We start from the raw sequence: 25,729 nt of genomic DNA on the forward strand, positions 1-25,729 counted from the left end.
GATGAATCCAGTGGACTGGTGACATTCTGAAAGCCATTTGCAGCTTTACTTTAAAAGGAGCCAGCATTGGAATTACTTTATTAGTGATGATACAGCAGCTAGGAGACCTGTCTCCTTCGGGTCTATGAAATTTTAATGAAAAATGGGAATTCCTTTTCAGTTCTTAATCTTGGCACCACTGGCATCCTGGCCCGGTTATTGCTGCAGATCTGTGCCCCACAAGATGTCTGGCAGCATCCCCAACTAGGCAGCTGTCACTTCTCCACCGGTGACAAACAGATATGACTCTGGTTGCTGAAAAATGGCGCCCAGCTTGGAAAAACCCAGAAAGATCTATTTTCTGTTAGAGACTCCGGTTTGATTTGTGTTTTATTGTTGGATGAATCTCCATTTGTCTGAGACACGGATGGCTTCCGCAGGGACTTAGGATTTGAGCTGCTTGCTCCTTCAGCAGGGGCTGCCTCTCAGTCCTCCCCATGCAGTGCTCCTGCTTCCTGTCTCCCCAGGTAACCATCGTGGAGAAGGCCGACAGCTGCAGCGTGCTCCCCAGCCCTCTGTCCATCAGCACCAGGAACAGGATGACCTTCCTGTTTGCCAACCTGAAAGACAGAGATTTTCTGGTGCAAAGGATTTCAGATTTCTTGCAGCAGACGACTTCTAGAATCTACTCAGACAAAGAGTTCTCGGGAAGCTGCAACAGCTCAGACGATGAGGTTGGTGGGAGATACCTGAGAGTAGTAGGGCTCCTCCTGTGCTCACCTGAGCATAGTGGGGCCACTCCTATGCTCAGCCCCGGAGTGTGAACCTCTTTGTTCAGCTTGACTCCCCCCTTCCCCCCCCCCCCCCCCCGCCTACTGCAATCTCTCAGCAGGATCAGTTACAAGGAATTGGCCTTTGACTAGAGCTCTAAAGCAATGGGTCTCAACTTTCTTATGCTACAACTCTTTAATGCGCTTCCTCAGGATTTGGTGACCCCCCTAACCATTAAATTATTTCATTATTACTTTATAACTGTAATTTTGCTGGTGTTCTGAATCATTGTGCAAATACATGCTTTCTGATGGTCTTAGGAAACTCCTATGAAAGGGTCTTTGACCCCCAGAAGGGTCCCCACCCAGAGTGTCACATAAACTAGGCAAGTAATCTGCTACAGAGCTATAGCCTCAGCCTTCTCGAAGTGTTCCAGGCTGGCCTTGAACTCCCTCTGTAGCCCACAAAGGCTGTGACTTGCAGTCCTTGAGCCTCTCATCAGCCAGGATTTATACCAGTTTAAGTCTCTTTAAGCTGAGATACCATTAAGTGACATGAAAAGGGACTCTTTTCTATGTAGTGACACCAGTGGGAAGGGTACGGCAGTCAGACCTGAAGTGGAGCATCACCATGGTGACTTGTGTGGCACAATACCTGCAGACCGCCACCCAGAGAAAGCGGAGCCCTGAAGAGATCCGCAGCTAGCTGGAGTGGTGGAGGAACTTTCGGTTAGATTAACGCCTGTTTAAAGGTGACACAGTTGCTGCCTAGTCACATCTGTAGCATTTTTGAGAGGCCAGAAACCAGAGAGAGAGAAAACAGTTTTTAAAGCCTTTGCTCCTGTCGAGCCGTGCTTCACAGAGAGGCAGCTCGGTGGAGCGGATAGATAACCAGATGCTTTTATTGAGATAATACAAGGGAAAATGTTCTTGCTGTCTTACATTTACCCTGATGTTTTGCAGATTATAGAAATCTTTGAATAGCTTTTCTTTTGCTCCTTTTTTTCTTTCTTCTCTCTCTCTTTCCCTCCCTCTCCCTTCCTCATTCTTCCCCCCACCCCCGACATATTTCATGTAGACCAGTCTGGAACTTGACATTGAGCTTTTGATCCTCCCGGCTCCACCTCCTGAGTGCTGGGATTATAGTCACGGGCCACCTCACCGAGCTTGTGTGTTGCTGAGGGTTAAGCCCAGGGCCTTGTGCAGAGTCAGCAAACGCTCCACCAGCTGAGCTCACGCCCGGCCCCGGGAGGGCCACTTGGTGCATCGGGACGCTGCAGGGTCTGACTTTTTGCCAGTGTAACTTCTGAAAGTGTAATATTGTACAGAACAGCGGTGACATGAGTCGCGTTGCCAGGCCCATCCACGTGTGTCCTCTCCATTGACAGGTGTCTTCTCGGCCGAGCAGCCTCGTTTCCTCCAGTCCCCAGAGAAGCATAAGTTCGGATGCTGACGGAGAGCGCCCCTTTAACCTCAACGGTAACAGCGTGCCCACGGCCACACAGGCACTCATGACCATGTACCGGCGGCGGTCTCCTGAAGAGTTCAACCCAAAATTGGTAGGTACCGCCTCCTGTCCCCTGAACACACTGTATAGAACAAATAAACAAAAAACTTTAAGATTTATTTTAGATATTTGTGTGTGTGTGTGTGTGTGTGTGTGTGTGTGTGTGTGTGTGTGTACATGTGCAGAGGGAGGTCAGATATTTTGGAGGTGGAGCTACAGGTGATTTCAAGATTTGTTATGAAGATTCCCAGATCGGACAGAATGCTGATTGTATACTCTTGATCACTGAGCCATCTCTCCTGTCCCCATGTAGATATTATTATTGTAATGAAACTAACGTCAGTAGAAATGGCCTTAAATGTTTAACATATTTCTTCAAAACACAAGTCAAGCAATTTTTGTGTGTCATTGGCTTGCAGAGTGGTTTACAGAAGCCTGAGGGTCACAGCACCTGTGTGACTTCTTTTCTTTGGTCTCGTTTTTTTTAAACTCCTATGTAAACCAAACAACAAATAACAGAGTGCTTTCTCAGCCCACACTTAAACATTCACAGAGGGTTTACACATAAAACCACAAATATGTCCAGCATGCTACTGGTTAATGGTTAATCTGCCTTCAAGTCGATACTGAAGAGGAGATGCTGATAGAACAGGCTATGATCGGATAAAATGAGGAAAGAGCTCTAAGTAACCCGAGTTCTACATCCTCAGGAGCTCTGCTCAGAGTCAACTGTCCATTCAGCAGGGACCAACGTCTGGGCTTTTATTATGGTCCTCCGGACCTCCTATCGGAGTCTTCTGGCAGATCGCTCATGTTCCACTATGTCTTTCAGGCCAAAGAGTTTTTGAAAGAGCAAGCCTGGAAGATTCACTTTGCTGAGTATGGGCAGGGGATCTGCATGTACCGCACAGAGAAGACGCGGGAGCTGGTGCTGAAGGGCATCCCAGAGAGCATGCGCGGGGAGCTCTGGCTGCTGCTTTCAGGTAGGGAGCGCTAAGAGCAGTGTTGCAGGGCGCCTGGGGCTTCCTTCCAGCCTCCACCATGCAGCTGAGACCCGAATCGCCCGGTTCTGAAGTCTGTAGGTAGTAGTCTTCCTCCAAGGTCAGCAGTTGCTACTCTCCAATCCAGGGGTCTCTTCTGTTTCTCCAGTGAGGCTGCTGAGGGGGACGGAAGAGCTCTGAAGCAGGGGTTTCACGGTTTCTGAGTAGAAGTGCGGTTGCCCCCTGGTGATGTGGACCCAGCAATGTTTCTGGGGAAGGTGTGAGTGAGTTGCTCTGCTCACCCCAGCGAGGGCACCGGTCTCCCGACTAGAATTCACTGAGGTCTAGTCAGTGAGCCAGTGAGCCCCGCTAGGCTCATTTCTCCAAGCATGGATGAGAGGGAACTTTCAGGAGCATGGATCACTTCCTGACACCTAAACTGCTGTAGAAAGGTCTCCCAGCGTGGTGACTGTCATTTACAGTACTCTCTGTCCTCAGGGCATGCTTTCCAAGACACACCGCCCCCAAGCCAGTGCCTGCAAACTCGGCCGTATTCAATACCTCATACATTTTCCTACACACACACACACACACACACACATCTATAATAGAGGCTAACTCATTAACTAGGCAAAAATCAGATATTAATAAACAATGTTAAGATAAAGCCACTATAACAATATGACACAATAGAAGCCATCTAAAGTAGTGAACTAATTTCTGTGATTTTTTTTCACACCTTTATATATATATGTCACCGATCTTAGTTTAAATCATAGCGCATTGCTTTAGCTGATAAAGATAGGAAATGTCTAAGTCCATGGGAATATTTTTTATTTGAACCTAGCGATGGCCCCATCCGTGTGCCGTTATTATGTCATTTTACTTAAAGACAAATACTGAAACTTAAAAGAAGTCATTGGACTTACACGAAAGCCCTGATACTTGTCATCCTTCCGAAAGTAGACGAATGGTAAGCTGCCTACCATATCTTAGAAATAAGAGGATCAAATCCTAAAACTAAAAATTAAAGATGAAAATGCTTTTATCTATTTTGTGTAAAGTTTGTTTGATACTTTTCCCCCTATTTCACTGTGTAGACCAGACCCAGGCCCTCCCTTAGAAGTTAAATGTGGTCTGGGTATGCATGTGGATATTTGTAATCCTGAAACTGGGGAGGCTGAGGCAGGACACTCTCTACAAGTTTGAGGCCAGCCTGGGCTACCAGGTGAGTCCAACACCAACCTGGGCTGCTTAAAATATGCTATTTCAGAAAACACAAAATAATGCCCAGATTTGAACCTGGTGGTCTCAGTACATCAAAGAAGACTGCTATTTTGGAGTTCCTTCTCCTGCTTTTTCTTACTGTTCCCTGTGTTTAGTGAACTGGTCACCTTGACAACCAGATCCAAAACACTGACATTATAGGAAAAGCTCCTTTCTCTCCTTCTTCAGTTTAGAACTTATTTATAGCCACACTTTATATTTAAATGAACTCACCAGGAAGCCAGTACACAGCAGCAGCACACAGCCCACTGACGCAGACAGACGTGAGCAGAGGATTCTATTACGTGTTTTGTTTCACAGACGATCTGTATGTGACCAAAGCATCGACACAGTACACTTTGTGGGATGTACGTTCACATCCCACGGTGGCATTGCTGTGGGAGCCAGCCTGCTCATGAAGGTGGTTCTGCTGCTGGTTGGGAAGCCCGTGCTGAGGTCTGTCTGCTTTGCATGACCTAAAGGCTGCTGCAGGTCTGGACCTACTGAAGTCAACTTCTGTCTGTCCCCATGGAGAGTAGAACAGCCAGTGTCAGTTGGCCTGTGATTGCCAGGGACAAGGACAGGGCCAACCATTGGTTTGCTGACACTGTTTGCGGACAAGTGAAATCTAGATGTTTACTGTGTCATTCTGCACACATTTTGTTCTTTATTTTATTTTATCTTATTTTCTTGGCTTTTGAGACTGTCCTGGAACTTAGTCTGTAGCCCGGGCTGGCCTAGAACTCACAGAGATCCGCGTGCCTCTGCCTCCAGAGTGCTGAGATTAAGGGTGTGTGCTGCCACCGCCTGGCTACTGTTCGTTTTAAATTAAACCTCTTTATAGCTATCACTCAAGATTTACCGAAGTGCACACAACATGGTGATCCGGGATATCCACAAATCGGCACACTGTTCTCAAACAAATGCTCCGTGCCATCGGTCAGTTCTTCATTTCCCGTCAAGACTCCTCCCCGCCCTGGGAACCTGGTGACCTACTTCCTGTCACTGTGGATTGTCTACTGTAGACATAGCATGTGGATGGAACCAGTCTTCCGTATCTCATGGCCGACTTCCACATAGGACGACGTTTGCTGGTTTCGAACGCGCTGCACCCTGGATCCACATTGCACCTCTGTTTAGAGCCCAGAGCTGCACCCCATGAGTTTTTTTTTTTTTTTTTTGATGGACAGTTTAGGCTGTTTCCTTGTCTGCCATGGCTATTAATGCTGGCACTGTTAACTTATGCCTTTTGGATACTTTTGAGTGCAAGTGAGTAGGATTTCTGGCCCCTCGATAACCCCACGCTTTACCTTCTAAGCAACCCCGGGGATGTTGGCCAGAGCAGCTGCTTCCTCTCACATTCCCTGTGAGCGGCTAGGCCAGCTTCTCCACATCCTTACTGGCGCTTATGCCCTTCTACTGTCCTTGTGGGTGGGAAGTGCTTTCTAAGTTGAGGACTGGGTTTACAGAGGTTATTTTTGTTGTTTTTTTTTTATTATTAAGTATAATGTTTTAATTGATTCTTTGAGAATTTCATACATGTATATATTGTACTTTGATCATATTCACCCTCACTCCTCTCCAACTCCTGGGACTATCGTCCCCAGTGCACCTCAACTCTTCCCTCCCCTCCCTCCTGCCTTCCTGTAACCGACTGAATCTAATGAGTTTCCTGTAAGTAGGCACGCTATGCCACACACTGTCGTGGGGCAGCATGCCAGGGTCATGCCCCGGAAGAAAACGGACTACTCTTTCTCCAGCTACTGCCAGTAGGGGCTCAGCTAGGGGCATGGCTTGGTGAGCTCTGGTCAAGTCCCGAAGACCCCTTTGGACAGCGGTTCATCCCAGCCCTAGCAGCCTGTCCCTCCCTGTTCTGTGTTGTTCCCTGAGCCTTGGGCGGGTATTGACTTGGTTTGGGGTTCAGATGCTCTCCTCATTAGAGTTGAGCATTTCACACCCACTTAATCTCTGCAGTTTGACCAATTTTCTAAATGTGCTTTTGGTTCATCTCCTCATTTATTGGCTGTTTGCATAGTTTTTCTGTAGAAATATCTACTGAGGTTCTTTGCCAGTTTTTAATTAGCCAATATTTCAGTTGTAATACTCAATATTTAGTTGTAAGAATTTTTAAATTGGTTTTGGATACACAGCTCTTATGATAGTTTTCAGACTATTCCACTCTGATGTCTGTGTTCTTGTCTAAATGCTGACCTTGAAGCAGTTTTTCAGACTTTGGAGTATGAGTTTTCTTATGTCACTCTACCTTTAAGTCATGAAAACTTAGACCAGTGATTCTCAATCTGTGGGTCATGACCCCTTTTGAGGGATGTTGAACAATCCTTCCACAGGGGTCGGTCACCTACAACCATCAGAAAACACATGCTTACATTATGATTCGTCATAGTAGCAAACGTGGTTATGAAGTAGCAGAGAAATAATTTTATGGTTGGGGTCACCGCAACGTGAGGAACTGTATTAAAGGGTTGCGGATTAGGAAGAGTGAGAACCTCTGGCTTAGATGTTAGCTTGCCACTGAGACTTGAGATTATAGTCACTGTGGTACAAGGACTGGCCTAACCTGACTCCCTTCAGTTTGAACACCATGTTGTCCTAGAGTCGTCTGTTGATCGGACTCTGCTTCTCCGCCCTGAGTCGTCTTGACACTTTTTCAGAGGGAATTTATGTCTGGATTTCAAGTTTTAATACAATGATTTACATATCTGTCTATGACTATCACACAGCCCAAATTACTGTAACTTTGTACTGAGACGTGAGACAAGGGAGTGAGGACTCTCTGATTGTTCCTTTCCTTTCAAGACTCTTTGGGCTGTTTGGAGTCACTTACATTTCTGTCAATCTCTGATCAGCTAATGAGCAAAGGGCTCCTGTGAGTTTGATAGGTATTGAGTTAACTCCGTGGTGCGTTTGGAAGGGTTTTTTCTCTCTTAGCGGTATTGTCTTCTAGTCTCTGGACAAAGGGTCTCTGTTTATTTGGATCTTTGTTCATTCTCTGGGCTGTGTTTGTAGTTGCAGTGTGTTAAGCCTGGCAGTCATATCATTACACTCCTAAATATTTTAATTTTCGATCCTGTTATGAATGGGATTATTTCCTTTCATCAGACATTGCTCATTGTTAGCATGTATCTTTATATATTTATCATTATCTTGAATCTTTAGTACATTTCTTTTTCTACTCTAGTTTTTATTTCCATTTGTCTAGTGATTAGTAGTGGGGGTGCCTTTTCATGGACTGTTACCCAGTGGTAGGCCTCTTTGAATAATGTCTGTTTGTTTCTTTGCCTACTTTTAATTGAGCTTTTTCCTAATTTTTTTTTGGCTATTGTTTTATATGACTCTCTTGTACATTTTAAAAGTTGTTATCATTAATTATGTTTTAGCATATATCGATGTGTGTATGTGCCATCCATGTGATCTTCAAATCCTCCGTGCCAGGAGACAGTGGTGAGCTGCCTGGCTCGGTTGCCAGGAACTGAATTCCTGTCCTCTACAAGAGCGTCGAGTGCTCTTAACTGCTGAGGCAGCTCGCCAGCCCCTATTTTTTTATTCTTTTATTTATTAGTAGTATGTGTATATGTTGTGTGTGCACATGTGGTGGTCAGAGGACAATACATTTAATGTCCGGTTCTCTCTTCCACTCTGAGTTCCAGGGATCAAACTCAGGTTTCAGGCTAGCAGGGCAAGCGCTTTACAGAGATACCAGCTCCCTCAGACAGTTTTGTATTTGGGATAAGCGCTCTTTATTGGATGCATGGTTTGCATGTGTTTTCTTCTATCCTGTCAGCTTTCTCTCGTTGCTTCTCTTTGTTGGGTCAAGCTTTTGGACTTACATGATCTTACCTGTTTCTACATTTACCGCCTGTGGGCTGTGGGTATGGCTGGTATCATACGCAAAGCCCAAATGCTCTGTAAGAAATGTCCTCCCTACTCGCCTCTGGTACTTTTTGACTCATGGCTTATGCTCAAATCCTTGATATATGCTGTGTTGGCTGGGGATGTCTGTGAGGTGAGGGTCCAATTTCATTCTTCTGCATGTGGATATTCACTTTCCCCAGGGGCAATGTAAAGTCCAGCTGGGCTTGAGTTTTCAGCGTTGACATAGATGGGGGTTCTCCGTCTTTGAGAACCTTAATATAAATATCTCAGATCAGTAACTGTTGGCCCCATTCTGAAACCCCATCCCTGCATCCCAAGGGTCTCCCCCATCAGTAGTAGGGACTTGGCGTTACTGGGAGGACCCTCACCGATGCCTACAGTTTTAGGGCTCTTTGGGCACAACTGTGTTCTTTGCAGAAGAAACAGGCTAAAAGTTATTCTGAGAGGCAATCCTAGTTCTCAAGTGAGACTTTAATAGAACTTCTCATAAAATAAGAGCCAAGGGAGCGACCAAGAGTGAAAAACCTGCCTGGCTCACTCTGTCTGGCGTTCCTCTGATGTCCCTAAGCAGCCCTCGGCGCTGCCTGTGTGAGCTTGGAACACGGTTTTGGGGACCTCTAGCTCATCCTGGAGGTGGTGTGACCCTGTTGCTGTGGGACTGAGAGGGAGGGAGGCCACAGGTAGACTACCAGTCTAGATGTCACTGAAAACACTCTGTAGAGCAGAGACTTTCGGTCAGTGCTATCCACAGCTGGAACAGCTGGAATTTAGCCTTCTTGATGTCCTAACAGTTGGTTGTGTCCTTCCCAGGGGCAATCAATGAGAAGGCCACACACCCCGGGTACTATGAGGACCTAGTGGAGAAGTCCATGGGAAAGTACAACCTTGCCACCGAGGAGATTGAGAGGGACTTACACCGCTCCCTTCCAGAACACCCCGCCTTCCAGAACGAGATGGGCATCGCAGCTCTGAGGAGAGTCCTAACAGCGTACGCTTTTCGAAACCCCAACATAGGGTATTGCCAGGTAATTGCCAAGAGTTTGTGTGGGGGGGAAGGGCTTCAAATATCCTCCAGTCTCAACCCAACCTGCATCCTCGGTACTTATAGTCCTGAAAGAAGAGAATTCAGATGAGATTCAGCATTGCCAAGACAAACCCAATGGGCCCAGACCCTGCAGGCAAGCAGGTTTATAACTCTCTCCTCCCAGTTTTCCCTCTCTCGGTGTGATAATTTACAAGAAAGGGGCTGCTTTTCTCAAAACACTGTTGTACACAGATTTTAGTCAGTTGTAAGTAGACTTACAACTGTAAGAAGTCAGAGTATGTATAAGGGTTTATAGATGCCTGAGGCTGAAAAGTTTACCAGAGGAAATGGCAATGGGACGCTACACCTCTCCTCCTGGAGGAGTCTGACCTGGCTAGGCTGCGCCACCACCAGCCATTGACCCTTACGCCTGTTTGGGGGACTCTGAGCTGACCCACCCACTGTCCGTGACGTTCAGTCTTTGGGGCCTATTTGGTCAGTTCCCTGCAGAACTAACCTCCTCCCTAACACTTCCTTTTGTTTCGTTTGCCAACAGATAACGGACAGGGACGCTCTCTGGCTAATGGAGTTCACTGTAGTGGGGTGTCTTAACCCCGGGGCTATCAGCATTGTGGGTTCCAGTGGTGTAGAAAAAACTCAAAGAGATGCGATTGATGTTATAACGGTTTGGGGAATGGAATTGGCTCAGAAGACATTAAATCACACCGAGTTTAGCTAAGGGACTCGCTCCCCCAGGTACCCCAAAAACAGGTAGTGTGCTAAGCAGACAAGTTAGAAGCAAAGTTCATGAGGATGGATTTGTTCACCAGGACTGAGCAGCCATCAGGGCAATGACCGGAGAACACACCTCTCACAGGCAGCTCAAGGGGGCAGCGCAGAGTCCCGACCAATGCGAAGGCCTTGCTGGCATTTCTTACGAAAAGCCGGATGGAGGCTGACCCCGGCTAAACAATGGCACCTGGTCGGTGCTGAGTCTCTGTCCGCCCAGCAGCCAGGCTCGCCAGCCTCCCGTGTCTGTTTAAATTGTTCTAAGTGTAACGAGAGCTGGGACCTGAAGGAGATTTAAGGATGACATTGTGTGTGACACATATCGCTGAGGTCTATGACGTATATACAAGTTAGGAGAACCTCTTGTTGGAAGCCAAATTCTTTTTGGGCATTAGCTCGAGTCAGCCATGCACACACTCTAGTGAACTGCCCTTCCTCCACCCCTGAGTGTGCAGAGCCCACTGGGAGGGCTCATTATTTCTACAGCAAGCAAACTTCGTGTCCAGGGTGCCGTGTTCAGCTCCCCTGTCACCTATCCACCAGTGTGAGCGTTAAAATCGCCTCTGGGTGTGCAAGGTCTTCAGAGGAGCGCCCTCCCCCCTGACTGATAGCACCTGCCCTGAGAAGGGAAACAAAGGCAACAGTGGCTTTTCTGTACTAGTCCTTGCTTAGCTGGGAGGCTAGAAAAGTCTAACCTGCCCTTCTGTCCTGTGGGCGGAGTCCCCAGCTTCTGCTGGGATTGTTCTCCTGTTACTTCTTCTCAAGCATGTCGTGTCACTGAACACACGTGTTAAAGTACATATCTAATGCAGACAGAAAAACTATTGCTCACATAAAATTAAAATAGTGTCTTGTACTAGTACCTCTAGCATAAGTACATACACACACACACACACACGCACACACAGACACACACAGACACATGAATGCGTATGTACACATACACACACGCACACATGCACACACACACACACACACACACACAGAGACACATGCTCACACACACACATGCATGCGCACACACACGTTTTCCCTGTACCACATTATTTTTGTTTTTGATAGTGCCTAGTTTAAATAGATCCCCAATTGCTTCACTAACTGTGCGGTTCTGTTTTGTTTTCTTGTTGGTAGCCGCAGTGAGGCTGGTGAACTTGCCATCTCAATTTTCCCTGCTCCCTTGTCTCACCCAGAACCCATGAGAAAGTGGAGCCGTGGAGCCCTGTCTTGCCTGAATGGCTGAAGAGCTGACCTTTATCGAGACCCCGGGCTAGACCCGACAGGCTAATTCTCGTATGGAATTTTAATAACCACTTGGAATACCAAGGCTTTTAAGAAAGAACCTTTTCAGCCAAACACCTTTAAGGGGATTTATATTGCACAAGTCTGATGAATTGGTACTGGTTTCTAGAAGATCAAAAGGAACTCACGAGCTGCTCGGCTTCTGACAGCATAGAATTTATTTTTACCTTTTGATCTTCATATTTTAATTAAGGGACAGTTAACGTTGAGCCGCTTAGTGGTTATGGGCTTTCTGATAATATCTTTTCATAGAACAAAGTTCCTTTAGAATTTTTCAATCACATCTCCTAGTCTCGAGCATGTTTCCCGGCTGATCCTTGTTTAGAGAGCAGTCTGGAGCCTGTGAGCTTGGGTATAGGAGAGGCTTATGGGAGGTGAAAGGGAAATGTTTCCCTCCGTGAGTTAAGGGACACTGAAGAGACTCAGGCAGGCTTGGGGCAGGGGCTCTGCAATCAGGGCTTGCCTGCGCATGCTTGAGTCACTGCTGTAGTGAAGACAGACCTGGTGAAGAGGACTTGTGGCTTTTCCACTCTAACGGGGCGTGAGCAGACCGAATGAACTCAGAAGAGTATTCACCAGGCTTTTGTGGCCTGGAAACCTGAGGCTGATTTGTCCGGATTTCCTGGGCACCTACAATAATGACCTTTGGTGTCTGTTTTCCTTTTTCGGTCAGTGTTCTGAGTGAACTATGTCAGAAAAATAGACAAACACATTTATATCTTTCCGTAATGCCAGAATTTAGAGAATAAATCCATAAGGTGCCAGCAGCTCAGTGGCAGCAATTTGCCATATTCTTCAACTTTGTCACCAGCCTGGCCCAGGTGAATACAGGTTTCTAATTCCAACCTTGATTACAACCACCACCTCTCAGTGTCTGTCTGTCTGTCTGTGATATAGAATGGATAGATAGGGTTTAAGAGGCTGTCCACAGTGTCTGTCTGTCTGTCTGTGATATAGAATGGATAGATAGGGTTTAAGAGGCTGTCTCAGACACTGTCTGGCATAAATGTAAATAGAACCGTATTGAGAAGGGACCTCATCTTAGGTAGCCAGGAGGAAGCTACTTCAGTAGCATCCGGGGCTGAGGGTCACAGGGTTGACCAGGCTGTAGAACTCAGTTTGGCTGCAGAGGCAAACTGGGAGGCCTGCGTGAGAGGAAGACACTCACACACAGATGGATGAGCAGAAGCCCAGGCAACTCAGCCCCTGGGATAACCCTGCGACAACCAGTCATCCTCTGCCTGTGGGCCCGGCGTGCTCACACTAGGCATCCTCTGCCTGTGGGCCCGGCGTGCTCACACTAGGCATCACATTCTCACTGAAGTCCTGGCTGTCCTTTTATGGGCTCTAGGTGAGGAGCTTAGACCCTTTCTTTAGTCTGGAATGTCCAGGAAGTTCTGAATATCCTGATCAAATTTTAATCCTTCTATGTGCCTCATTTCAATTCAACCCTGTTTATTGATAAGGCACCTGCCTGAGGAGCTTATTTCTTGAGTCTGCACTGCATGGGTGGTGCCAGACAGATGGTAGAGGCTGCTTTTCAAAAGACCCATCCCAAGATACCAGCGGTTTTCCATAGTTTGGACTAATATACAGCAGGCACAGCCCCGCGGGAGTTAACAAGATTGCTACTGTGTGAGTTTGCTGTATTCGGACTGTGTTTGATGGCAGCCTCCCTCTCTCCTTCCCTTAGGCCATGAACATTGTCACTTCTGTGCTGCTGCTTTATGCCAAAGAGGAGGAGGCCTTCTGGCTGCTTGTGGCCTTGTGTGAGCGCATGCTTCCCGATTACTACAACACCAGGGTTGTAGGTATGTGGCGCTGGGCTTAAACAAACACCTTAGCCTGTCTCAACAGGAAAAAGATGGTAGCCTTGGATTGGTTCTTCTCCTCAGAGCTGTGACACTTAGCAAAAAATCAACTTAAGAGAGGAAGGGTTTGCTGTGGCTCGGAATTTGCCCGTACAGGGCAAGTCACGGCACGGCACCAGGAACCAAAGGCAGCTGGTCACATTGGGTCCCAGTGAACAAACAGAAGTGAATGTTGGTGCTCTGTCTGCCCTCTCTTATTCTAAATGTAGTCCAGGACCCCAGGCCTGGGGACAGCCATGCCCACATTCAGGGTGACCCTTACCACTGTGTTTAGATTTCTCCAGTAACACCTTCCCGGGAATGCTCAAAGGTGTGTCTCCCGGGTGAGTATGTAAGTTCAGTGAAACTGACCTTGTATGTGGTATCACCTTAAAATGTCAGCAAGCCAGTGGTGTGTACAGCTACAATCTCTTTAAATTAAAAAAAAAAAATCTTTAAAGATCAATCCGTGTCTTAGGACCCCATAGCTTCGGAGTGTTTATATAAATACGCTTAATAGGTGTGAAGTCAGTTCTTACTGTTAATTTGTCATAACCCAGGATCACCTGGGAAGAGATTCTCTGTGACACATTGTCTAGAGCCTCGGGTGAGCTTGTAGGAATGTAAGAAGTCTTTTCACGTAAGAAGACCCGTCCTGAGTGGGTCTCCACAGCACCTTCCCTGCGTTGGGCCTGGGCTGTTTAAGCATAGAGAAAGCTGAACACTAAGTATGAATGTGTCCATTTCTCTCTGCTCTTGCCTATGGTTCCTGCAGGTTCCTGCATCCTTGGCTTCCCTGAAGTGATGGGTGTACCCTGGAACTGAGTGCCACTTAAACCCTTTCTCTCCTAAGTCGCTTTTGGTCACAGCATTTTTGCCATAGGCACGGAAAGCAGAACACGGTCCATCCATTTGCTTAGGTTCTCCAGTCGGATGTAGGGCTGACTGACCGTTCCGTGTCACCCACTCAGGTGCCCTGGTGGACCAGGGAGTCTTCGAGGAGCTGGCCCGAGACTATGTCCCGCAGCTGTATGACTGCATGCAGGACCTGGGGGTGATCTCTACCATCTCCCTGTCGTGGTTCCTCACGCTCTTTCTCAGTGTGATGCCGTTTGAGAGTGCAGTGGTGGTTGTGGACTGTTTCTTCTATGAAGGAATCAAAGTGATATTCCAGCTGGCCCTCGCTGTCCTGGACGCCAACGTGGATAAACTGCTGTGCTGCAAGGACGATGGAGAGGCCATGACGGTTCTGGGAAGGTACAGTGCTCTGGGCCACCCCCTGAGTTTGACTTGATTGAGCAAAAGGCTTAATGATCTCTGTGGCCAAGGATATGTTTTCACATCCCTTTTTATAATGTGTATTTACTATCTGGATGTTTATGGTATTACATAGCATATGATATATGTTCTGTAATATATGTCATATCTGTGGTATATAGCTGCATATATGTTATGTGTAGATAGATGCATGTGTGCGCACGCGCAGAAGGCACTGAGCATCTCCAGCCATCACTCTCCATGAGTCCTTCTGAGGCACAGTCTCCCGCTGAACCTGGGGCTCATGTTTCCACGGCAACCTTGGAAGGCAGTGAACCCCCGAGATCCTCCAGTCTTCTGTCTTTGCCTCCCTTGGAGCTGGAGTTACTGTGTGCTGGGTATCTGGCTTGTTATGTGAGGGCTGGAATTCGAACTCCAGTCCACAGGATTATACAGCAAATGCCTTTGGGCCTTTAACCATTTCCCCAGACCAATATTTTTCTTTTAAAAATGAGGGTTGTTCTTTTTTCTGTTCTTAAGTAAAATCTTGACAAGGCCTGGTGTCACACACTTTAATCCCAGCTGTTCAGAAGGCTGAGGCCAGAGAATCATATATTTAAAACCAGCCTGACCAATTTAATGAGAACCAATCTTAATATGCACAAGGACCCAGGTTCAATCCCTAGTGCTTCAGAAAGAGATAAACGACAAAAAGAAACAAAAACTCCCAGATTTCTGTTTTAATGTGAACAGTTTGAGATCTATACCTGAGGCGCTCTAGTTCATTTCCAGTGACGACTGGTTTGTATCTCTTCTAAGGTACTTAGACAGTGTGACCAACAAAGACAGCACACTGCCCCCCATCCCTCATCTCCACTCCCTGCTCAGCGACGATGTGGGGCCCTACCCTGCGGTGGACATCTTCAGACTCATAGGAACATCCTACGAGGTAGGTCTTGCTGCCCAGCCATGTGGTAAAGGTGCCCTAGCGTTCCCGCCCAGCTCCGGTGGGCGTGGTCCCATACTGCCTTTCCTAATCCGTCTCAGTTTAGCTTCTGCACTGTCATGGAATACAAGAATCCAGCTGCTTCATAAAGATCAAGGATGCATTCCTCATCATTCTAAAGCGGTGGTTCCCAACCAGTTCCTCACATCGTGGTGGCTCCCGATCATAAAATTACTTCCATTGCTACTTCATAACTGCAACTTTGCTATTGTTATGAATTGTAACATAAATACCTGATATTTGACTCCTGTGAAAGGGACATGGCCCACAGGTTGGGAACCACTGCTCTAGATAGAGCCTTAAAGCCCTAAGGCTGGCCAGAAGTTTACGGATGAGATCCCCATCTTTCTGTTTCTTTGGACACCATCTGTGCCCTGCAGGCAGGAGGAAGACCGTCTTCACGGGACAAAAGTTCAGAAGAAAGAGCCTGCTTGCTCAAGCCCTTTGCGTAGCATTTTATCCACAGGAATGGGCCCCTCTAACCCACAGACTTGTAGATAACCTCCAGCAACACTGTGACGCCTGGACATTCAGTTTCAACATGAGTTTGGAGATGGACAAAAATCCTGTCCCCCTTTACATTGGTTGTCTGAGGCAGGTGACTGACTGCCTATAAGCTAAAAGCTTTGGTCTCAGAGAGGTGTACTGAGTGGATCTCAGGATTTCTCATGGGCCTTAGCTTGTGTTTTAAATGGTGCCCTGGCCCTCTGGCACCTGATCTAGAAGCATGTCAAATTCGTCACTCGGTGGACTGAGGAGCAGTGCCAGGGGACTGTCACAGATAATACATTGCCTGTTCTCACACTAAGCAATTCAAACGCCCAGAGTAGACATTTCAGAAGTGACATTTATTTAATTTATTTTTCTTTTTACTGAGAAAAAAAAAAGTCTTCTTTCATATCTTGGGCTACCACTATAGATGATTTGGCAGACAGTTTATGGCCAATTAAAAATCTTAACTTCAGGAGCCAGATGTGGCCCAGATGTGTCCAGAACATTGGGATTTTAAGGTCAGAAACCACATCCTGGTATCTTGCTTGGCAGTTTCAGCAGAACAGCTATGATAAGTGGCTAATTGGGGGGGTTCTGCACTAACAGGCTGAGAAGAGCTAGGAACCTTATGTGGGGATCTTGATCTTAGAATAGAGCTGGGTAACTCTCCACGGGATTCTTCATCAAGGGGTGATAATTCTAGTCAAGCCTGCAGTGGCCTGAGCAAGAATTCAAGATGGAGGAACCTCTGTACTGCCTTGTCTTGTTCCAGAAGTCAATCCTCGTATGTCAGCCTCTTGAGGCCTTAGAAGGCCTGTGCCACTACAAGACACCTACTGCGTGTGGGATGGGGTGAGGTGTGAGTGTGTCCTTTCAAGTGCATGTGGGAACTGTAGGGCCATCACATGTGTCCTTCCTCAGGAGCTATCTGCCTTTGTTTGTGAGACAGGCTCTCTCACTGGCCTGGAACTTGCTCAGTACCTAACCTGGCTGGGTGGCAACCCCAAAGCCTGTCATAAGAAACACCTACAACATTAATAAAGGGCACAGGTGGATGTGTCAGAGAGCATTCCAGAGACAGCTCATAAGGACTTGGAGCTAATGACTGGATTGGTCTTTGGGCAGTTTTACAATGTGACAGAGTGACTGGGGACGGTAGAGGGTAAGAGGCAGAGCCTTGTAAAAGGGAATAAGTCTGTGGGGCATGTCCTAGGGAGCTCCCCCACCCCATTTTCTCCCATATTCTCTTTTCCTGTCCTCTGATCAACCATGATGTGAGCTGTCATATTCTGTGTGTCCTTCCCCGACAATGGACTCTGAAACCTTAGGCCACAATGAATTACTCCTCTCTGACGGTGCTGTGCTCAGAGTGAACCACAGTCCAAGGTGTCCTGTGTGGCTGCCCCACCTGGATGAAGGAAGATGCTTTCTAGTCCCAGATACTCTCAAATCAGCCCAAACTACTGCTGCGTTCCAGACTAGGAGTCAGGAGACAGCAGGGCAGAAGGACCCCAAGGCCCTGAGAGCTGTCAGTCTGTTGGGTCCTGAGGTTCAGTGCCTGTATACTCGGTGGCCTATTTCCTAGTCTTTAGGTCTTAAAACTTAGAGAAGTGATTATTAAATTAGAGAGAGCACACATATTGTGCCTTCTGCACAGTGGATTCTTATTTTCATCAGTTGCTTCCCGCCTTTTTGAGACAGGTTCTTCTTATTGAACATGGAGCCCCACGATTTGGTGACCTTTCCAGAAAGACCCATAAATCCTCCAATCTTCATCTTCTCAGAAATGGTGTTGTGGTTTTGTTTTGCTTTGCTTTTTGGGTGTTTTTTTTTGGGGGGGGTAAGGCTTCTGAGGATTAGAACTCAGGTACCCAACCCTGAGTAGCAAACCCTTCACTGCCAGTCACTGTAGAGCAGCCGCTCCGGTCAGAAGATGTCCCTCCCCCGGGAGCTTTTCTCTCCCAGGCAGACTTAGCGGACTTAGCTAGAAGGAAATGATGGCTCAGGCAGACAGTGGGAGTGAATCTTTCGTCCTTTGTGGCGATTCTTACCAACTCCTGAACTGCGTTGTTCAGTGGAAGTGAATATTATGTCTCGGTTTCTTGTCTGAGTTTGGGAGACACGCAGGCAGTGCTAGGCTGTCAGAGTTTGAAGAGATGCCCATTGGCTCCGCTGATAAAGGAGCATAAAGATCGGCAAGCATTCCTCCCGGCCTCTCACCTCTGAGCTTAGAGCGCCCCGTGCCCTTGAGTGGTTAATCACACAGCCTCATGTCCAGGCTTTCTTCTTGATGGGCTTTCACTCAGGAAAACATGTCACCAGATTGGGACACTCTCTAAATTACAAATGTACAGTCCCCAGATGGCTTTCCAGTGTAAAATCTGGCCTCATCATTCCTACAGAGGGAATCATTTATTCTGTGTTGTAAGTGTTCCCACCGGTCTGTGTATATGGCCCTGTGTGATTGAGCAAATTTTTTCAGAAACACCAATATTGCTCCTTTCCAGAAATTTGGAACTATCCGGGCAGATTTGATTGAGCAGATGAGATTCAAGCAGAGGCTGAAAGTGATCCAGACCTTGGAGGATACCACCAAACGAAATGTGGTGAGGGCAGCAGTGGGGAGACAGGGGCTGGGGGGTGATATAGGGGTCGGAGTGGGAAACACCTCACTTAACCCCCTCCTGGCTCCCCCTCCTGCTGGCTCCCCCGCTCCAGCTTGGCAAGCTTGAGAGGCCTTCTCTGCGTGCTATGCCGTGACTCTGGGACTCACTGTGTTCACCTCGTCACAGGTACGGACCATCGTGACCGAGACCTCCTTTACCATTGATGAGCTGGAAGAACTGTACGCTCTTTTCAAGGTGCGTTACAAAGTAAATGCATGCCCTTCAAAGGCATGAACAGAACTTGCCTTAATCGTGCAGTGAGTTCCTGATCTTTCTGTTAGGTGATCTAGGGGTTCCATTGGGTCCCCAATATGCATGAGAAGGAAGACCGAGCCGGGAAGTGTAAATCAACTCAGCATTAATTTAAGTGGACGTTTTAGCTCTCTTCCTCACCGTCTGGCGAGAGTAGTTTTCTTGGACCCTGCAGCATGAGATCTTGATTTCTAAAACCCCATAGACCAGTGATGACAAAAGTTCAAGTTCTGCCTGAAATTTCTATGTAATGTCTCACCTAACCCCCAATCACAGTAAGCACGTGTGTAGAAAGCCTGGTTAGAGTTCACCGTTTCAGAAGTGTCCTGGCCGGTAGCTGGCCAGCTCTGTGGGTGCTGTGGCAGTGCAGAGCATCATGGGAAAGGGGAGACAGTTCTCACAGCATGGCAGTCAGGGAACAGAAATTCACTAAGAGAGGTTTAAGAGAAGATATAGTTCTCTAGAATACAACCCACTTCCTCCAACCAGGCTCTGTCCAGAAGTTCCCATCATGTCCCCACAAAGCCAGCCAATGATTAGTCAGTCCATTGATGAAGGCAGACCAGGCGATCACGATTCAGTCACATCTCAGGATGGGATCCATCCTCCAGGGACCAAGTTATCAGCGTATGGCATTGTTCAAACCCAACCCTAACAAAAACCGTCTACACGTCTAGCGTTTCCATTTGTTTGTTGAGCCACTACTGGTATTGATCCTTAATAAGAAAACTATAACCTAATACGTTTTAAGTGTAATCCTTCTAAAAAAAAAGTTCCTGTCATCTGTGGCCAGTGTCACGGGTTAGAATGTGGCAGTTAACCCATTACTTGGGAGCTTGAGGCAGGAATATCAGGAGTTTGAGGTTATCATTAAGGCCAGCATGGATTGCATGAAACCATGACTCAAAAAACAAAAGCCACAAACAGATCTCAGCGTGGCTCTTTTGAGCAGGTGAGAAGATGGTCCAGGAACAAACACAGAAGACAACTCTTACAGGAACAGAGTTTAGAATTGAAGGGTCTCCTACCTCTTCACCACTAGAGGGCGCCAGTGGCCTTTCTCGCTCCCCTGGTAGGTAGGCCAGATGTGTATTGACTTTCTACAGGGTTGTCAAGCTCCTGCATTCTTCTAAGGAGACGCTGATTTCTATACACAGGATCAGGCATCACTGCTGAGCCTAGGTCTTCACTCTCCCCATGGGACCTCCTAATTTACGGTTTCACAAGCGGGGTGCTCCTATCTATAGTCAGAAGCCCACACACCTGCAGATTGAACACTGTGTCTAGATTCATAGCAGCAGTTTGGGGCTGTGTGAGTGACAGTAACCACTTTGCAACCTGTTTCAGGCGGAGCACTTGACCAGCTGCTACTGGGGCGGGAGCAGCAATGCCCTGGACCGGCACGACCCCAGCCTGCCTTACCTGGAGCAGTACCGCATCGACTTTGAGCAGTTCAAGGGCATGTTTGTGCTCCTCTTCCCCTGGGCGTGTGGCACGCACTCCGATGTGCTGGCCTCCCGCTTATTCCAGCTATTAGATGAGAACGGGGACTCCTTGATTAACTTCCGAGAGTTTGTCGCTGGGCTGAGTAAGGATGTGACATTCTTGTATGACTTGGGTGGGGACAATGCGGGGTATAGCACTCAGGGCCCCCACACTGGGTCTAGGAACACACAGGTTTGCACGCTCCTTGTAAGATCATGTCTAGTGAGTGGGTATTAATGGGTAATTTACAGCCCACTGAGACATGAGACATGTCAACATGAGTTCAAAACCTGTTACCAGAGGGCTTGCAAGGTGATTCAGCTGATGATCTGAGTTCAGTTCCTGAACCTCGTGGTGGAGAGGGAGGGCCAACTCCCACAGAGTGTTGTCTGACCTCTTCTCACACACACACACACACACACACACACACACACACCATAGACTTAAAATAACATGTAGGCATTAAAAAAAAAACAAAACATGAACAGAGATCGCATATGATAGCAAACTGCTAACTTATCCTGTCAACTCTGACAGGTTTCCTAGAGAAAAATGAATATTAGATGGTGGATTGGATTGTTTTACAGGACAATATAGTAATTAAAAGATATCCTATATAAAATAATCACATATAGGTAGACTTTTCTAACATATGGTTTCTTAATATTTCTAAGAAACGTTAAATCTATTTTAACGAAAGACTAGAAAACCATAGCAGAATGGAAGTCTTCCCTGTCCATAGCTAGGACACACACATGCATGCACACACGCATGCACGTACACGCATGCACGCACACGCATGCATGCACACACATGCCTGCACACACATGCCTGCACATACATGCATGTACACACACGCATGCACGCACACGCATGCACGCACACACACACATGCACACACATGCATGCACACACACCGTACACCTGACCAGCAGGGCACAGGTTGTTACTTATCTATCAGCTTTGCTCACTTCTCTGTCGTTATTTGACTTTTATTACATTTACAACTGGATGAAGAAAGTGTCCCGTGGTAAGAGAGCTTGGCCCACTTGATGTGGAGTCACAGGTGTGGCAAGCCTTGTGTCTGGCTACCCGTCTGTTGTGCGTCATTTTTTTACTCAGCCCTGTGACGTCTAACAACTTAAGCAGGAAGTGTTTATTTTGGCTCACAGTTTGAGGGCACACCCATCCCAGTGGGGAAAGCATTACCAGCATGAGCTATATGTCCTGAGGCATAAGTTACACACTTGAGGTCTGAATTCTGACAGCCCGTAGACAGTTTGTGCTGTGACTGTCACACTGAGAAAAACGTATCACCTGTCCCCGTCAGTTCTAGCTGTCCTAACAAAACGCTTTTAGTCCGAGTAATTTTTACACAAAAGAACTGAATTGCGCACAGTTACAGACTGGCCCAAGATTAAGGGAGCAGTCTTTGGTGGACAGTTCTCTGTGTACTGAGGCGTGGTGGAAGAGCAAGCAGCCACCCTCGAGTCCCTTCGGTAAGGACGCCAATTCACCCCTCAAAAGCCGATGGCACCGTCATACGGAAGGTCAGCTTTCAAAGCAGGCCTTGTAGAGTAACCCCAACATTTTAGGTCACAGCATTATCTGCCTGCCCACTGATGGCATGTCTTAGGGCTTCACTGCTGTGGACAGACACCATGACCAAGGCAACTCATATGAGGACATTTCATCGGGGCTGGCTCACAGGGTCAGAGGTTCAGTCTGTTATCATCAAGTTGGGCACATGGCAGCATCCAGGCAGGCATGGTGCAGGAGGAGCTGAGAGTTCCACATCTTCATCTGAAATCTGTGAGAAGATTGGCTCCTACATGGTTAGGAGGAGGGTCCCATTGCCCACCCCTACAGTGACACACTTCCTCCACCAGTGCCATGCCTTTAATAGTGCCACTACCTGAGTCAGGCATATTCAAACCATCCCACAGCTGAAGAAACAAAAGCTCAGCAACTTGCTGAGAATTGACTTTTCAAGCAGCAGTAAGTACCTGGTGTCAAAACCAACTTGAATGGTGTATGCGGTTCACTCCAGTCAGAGCCAGGGTATCGAATAGATTATCCAGCCCAAAAGCTGGATACACACACACACACTCACACACACTCACACACACACACACACACACACAAACACACACACTCACACAAACACACACACACACACTCACACACACACTCACACACACACACTCACACACACACTCACACACACACACACTCACACACACACACACACACTCACACACACACACACTCACACACACACACACTCACACAAACACACACACACTCACACACACACACTCACACACACACACTCACACACACACACACACTCACACACACACACTCACACACACACAATCACACACACACACTCACACTCACACACACACTCACACACACACACACACTCACACTATATTTTAAAAGAAAACAGCTTGCTAAGCCTGGGGGCATCCCTAACCGACAACCCAGAGGACACATTTCACACTGGCTCTTTCATGATTTCCAGGCGCTGCGTGTCATGGCGACCTCACAGAGAAACTCAAACTCCTGTACAAAATGCACGTCTTGCCTGGTAAGTGGGCTACGAGAGGCAGCACTCACACTGGCACACATGCACACTGACTGGTATACACACACGCTGGCACACAGGACCTGCCTGCGCATCTCTTCCTCAGAGGCCAGGCTGAGTTGCTACCTGACCTGAGTTTCTGAATGCTGTCCTTGGTTCGACTGTCATTTGCCTGTCTCAGAAATGAGTTGAGCTCATAGGAAGCATCACAGCTGTGTTCAAGAGAAAGGGTACAGGGCCTTTGGTGGCATATGGGAGCAGGGGTTTGTTCCATTGACTTATTTATTTAGTATACATCTTAATCGCAGCTTCTCTGCTCCCCTCAGTCCCCCATCCCCTTTCTCCTCAGAACAGGGAGGCCTCCCATAGATATCAGCCGACCTTAGCATCTCAAATTGCAGTAAGACTAGGCACATCTTCTCCTATTGAGCCTTAGACAAGGCGCCCAGTTAGGAGAAAGGGACCAAAGGCAGGCAACAGAGTCAGAGGCAGCCCTGCTCCTGATGTTTGGAGTCACACATGAAGACCCAGCTGCACAACTGTTACATCTGGGCAGAGGTCCTAGGTCCATCCCACGCATGCTCTCTGGTCTGCAGTCCAGTCTCTGTGAGCCCCTACAGGCCCAGGTTAGTTGTTTCTGTGGGTTTTCTTGTGGTGTCCTTGACTCCTGGCTCCTTAGTCCTCTGAGTAGAAGTTTTGGCACTGGAGGGAATAACCAGGCATGCGGCTGAGGCTTGAAATTCAGTTTAAAATAAGACTGGTCTCAGCTGGGGTAGATCTATCAAATACTAAGAAATTCAAAATAAAGACAAAGGCAGATTGGCACTCACAAACCCAGATGGGAGTAAATGTGGGCTTGAGTGGCAGACAGCGTCCCACAATTGACCCAGAAAGTATTGTTTCAAAGTCTTTGGGAAATTGTCCTGATAGAGTGGAAATTCGAAGGCTGGGGGGGGGGGATTAGACAGAAGATGGAGTCAGAACGCAGTGACCCCAAAGAGGCCTCTTGACCTCCATCCCACAGCCCTTGTGTATCTGTGCCCTCTCCACAGAGCCGTCCTGCGATCAAGATGAGCCCGACTCTGCCTTCGAAGCAACTCAGTACTTTTTTGAAGACATCACCCCAGAATGCACGCGTGGTAGGTGATGTCCCCGCCCCCACGGAGACTGTCGTGTCTCCTGTAGAGCCTGTGTTCACTGCAGGAAAGACTTAACTTCAAAGTTAGTCAAAGAACACGTAAGTAGGTTTGCCTCATGTGGGCATGTCACATGGGGCTTGTCTTCTTAGAGGCTCGGTTTAGAGAGGGCTCTTCTCTTACGAAAATGCTTCTGAAGTGGTCATAGGCCACTCTCTGGAATGTCTCTACACAGTGTTTCTTCAGAGCACTTTCCTAATTCCAGAATCCCCATTGCTTTGCTGGATATTTCAAAATATAAATTAAAATACACAAGATAAGCTGACAAATCTCACGCAATGACTAGTTACTCATATCCTGAGGTTTTGCTTTTCCAAACATTCCTATAGTGACATGACCATAAACACATGCACTGTAACATCTAAACTAGCATCTGGCTACTTATAAAATTTTGGTTTGGGTTTTGTTAAAAAATTCTGGGGACCAAATCCAGGGCCTTGCACATGGAAGGATTTTCTACATTTCTTTATCATGTGTGTGTATACACATGTATGTCACGGAGCATGTTTGGAGGTCAGAGGACAACTTACAGGTGTCAGCTTCTCTCACCACAGGGGTCCCAGGACTGAAGTCAGGTTACTAGGCTTGGGAGCAGGAATGAGCTCAACTTGCCAGTCCCCATTTTTATTGTATTTTTTAGATGGTAGTCTCTGAAAAAATATGTGTGTGTGCTCACACACATGCATATGTGCTCACACACACTCATATGTGCTCACACACACACATATGTGCTCACACACACTCATATGTGCTCACACACATGCATATGTGCTCACACACACTCATATGTGCTCACACACATACATATGTGCTCACACACACTCATGTGCTCACACACACTCATATGTGCTCACACATATGTGCTCACACACATACACATGTGCTCACACACTCATGTGTGCTCACACACTCATGTGCTCACGCACACTCATGTGCTCACGCACACTCATATGTGCTCCATTAATTATCATTTCCTTAAAATGCAGTGAGAAAGCGATACCATTAGAATTTCTTTTCTGAAAATATTCTTTCATTTCCTCTGATGCCCACCAAAAATAGTCTCGTCACTACGGGCCACTTCCAACCCCACCATGCCACACACACTCCACACACCTATGTTATGGTGTTACCAGAACAAGCTGTACCCGAAGTCCTTCTGCCAAGGCCTCACCAAAATCTGAATTTCTGATTTGGTGTGGAAGAAGGCAAAAGTCGAGTTCCCGCTCCGCTTTTTCATGAAGCAAGGAAGTTTCCCCGTCTCTCTAGCTACAAAGCTGCCAAGGCGGGTTGGAAAACATCTGGGTTAGCTGAGGAAGAACAGGACACACACAGCCAGCCAACTGCATGAGAGCCTGAGGGTGTAACTCCTGTCCTTCGTGTCTGTGTGTCCTGTCGTGTCCAGAGGAAAACACAGTTGTAACTGG

The 25,729-nt window shown here is 47.3% G+C and overlaps 1 protein-coding gene across 2 annotated transcripts in view; it reads left to right on the forward strand.

The window, feature by feature from the left end:
- TBC1D9 (TBC1 domain family member 9) overlaps positions 1-25,729 on the forward strand; it is a gene marked incomplete at both ends in the record, with an annotated part of 89,649 nt that overhangs the window by 60,766 nt on the left and 3,154 nt on the right. For both annotated transcript variants that reach the window (XM_080937473.1, XM_080937474.1), the window contains 12 exons: positions 507-713; positions 2,138-2,308; positions 3,089-3,239; positions 9,207-9,421; positions 13,202-13,319; positions 14,330-14,615; positions 15,435-15,564; positions 18,621-18,719; positions 18,906-18,974; positions 20,379-20,619; positions 23,047-23,112; positions 24,162-24,248. In XM_080937473.1, the coding sequence (XP_080793599.1) occupies positions 507-713; positions 2,138-2,308; positions 3,089-3,239; positions 9,207-9,421; positions 13,202-13,319; positions 14,330-14,615; positions 15,435-15,564; positions 18,621-18,719; positions 18,906-18,974; positions 20,379-20,619; positions 23,047-23,112; positions 24,162-24,248 (1,840 nt within the window). The remainder of the gene's footprint in view (positions 1-506; positions 714-2,137; positions 2,309-3,088; positions 3,240-9,206; positions 9,422-13,201; positions 13,320-14,329; positions 14,616-15,434; positions 15,565-18,620; positions 18,720-18,905; positions 18,975-20,378; positions 20,620-23,046; positions 23,113-24,161; positions 24,249-25,729) is intronic.

The sequence above is a fragment of the Micromys minutus genome, assembly GCF_963924665.1.
Source record: "Micromys minutus genome assembly, chromosome: 24".
NCBI lineage: Eukaryota > Metazoa > Chordata > Mammalia > Rodentia > Muridae > Micromys > Micromys minutus.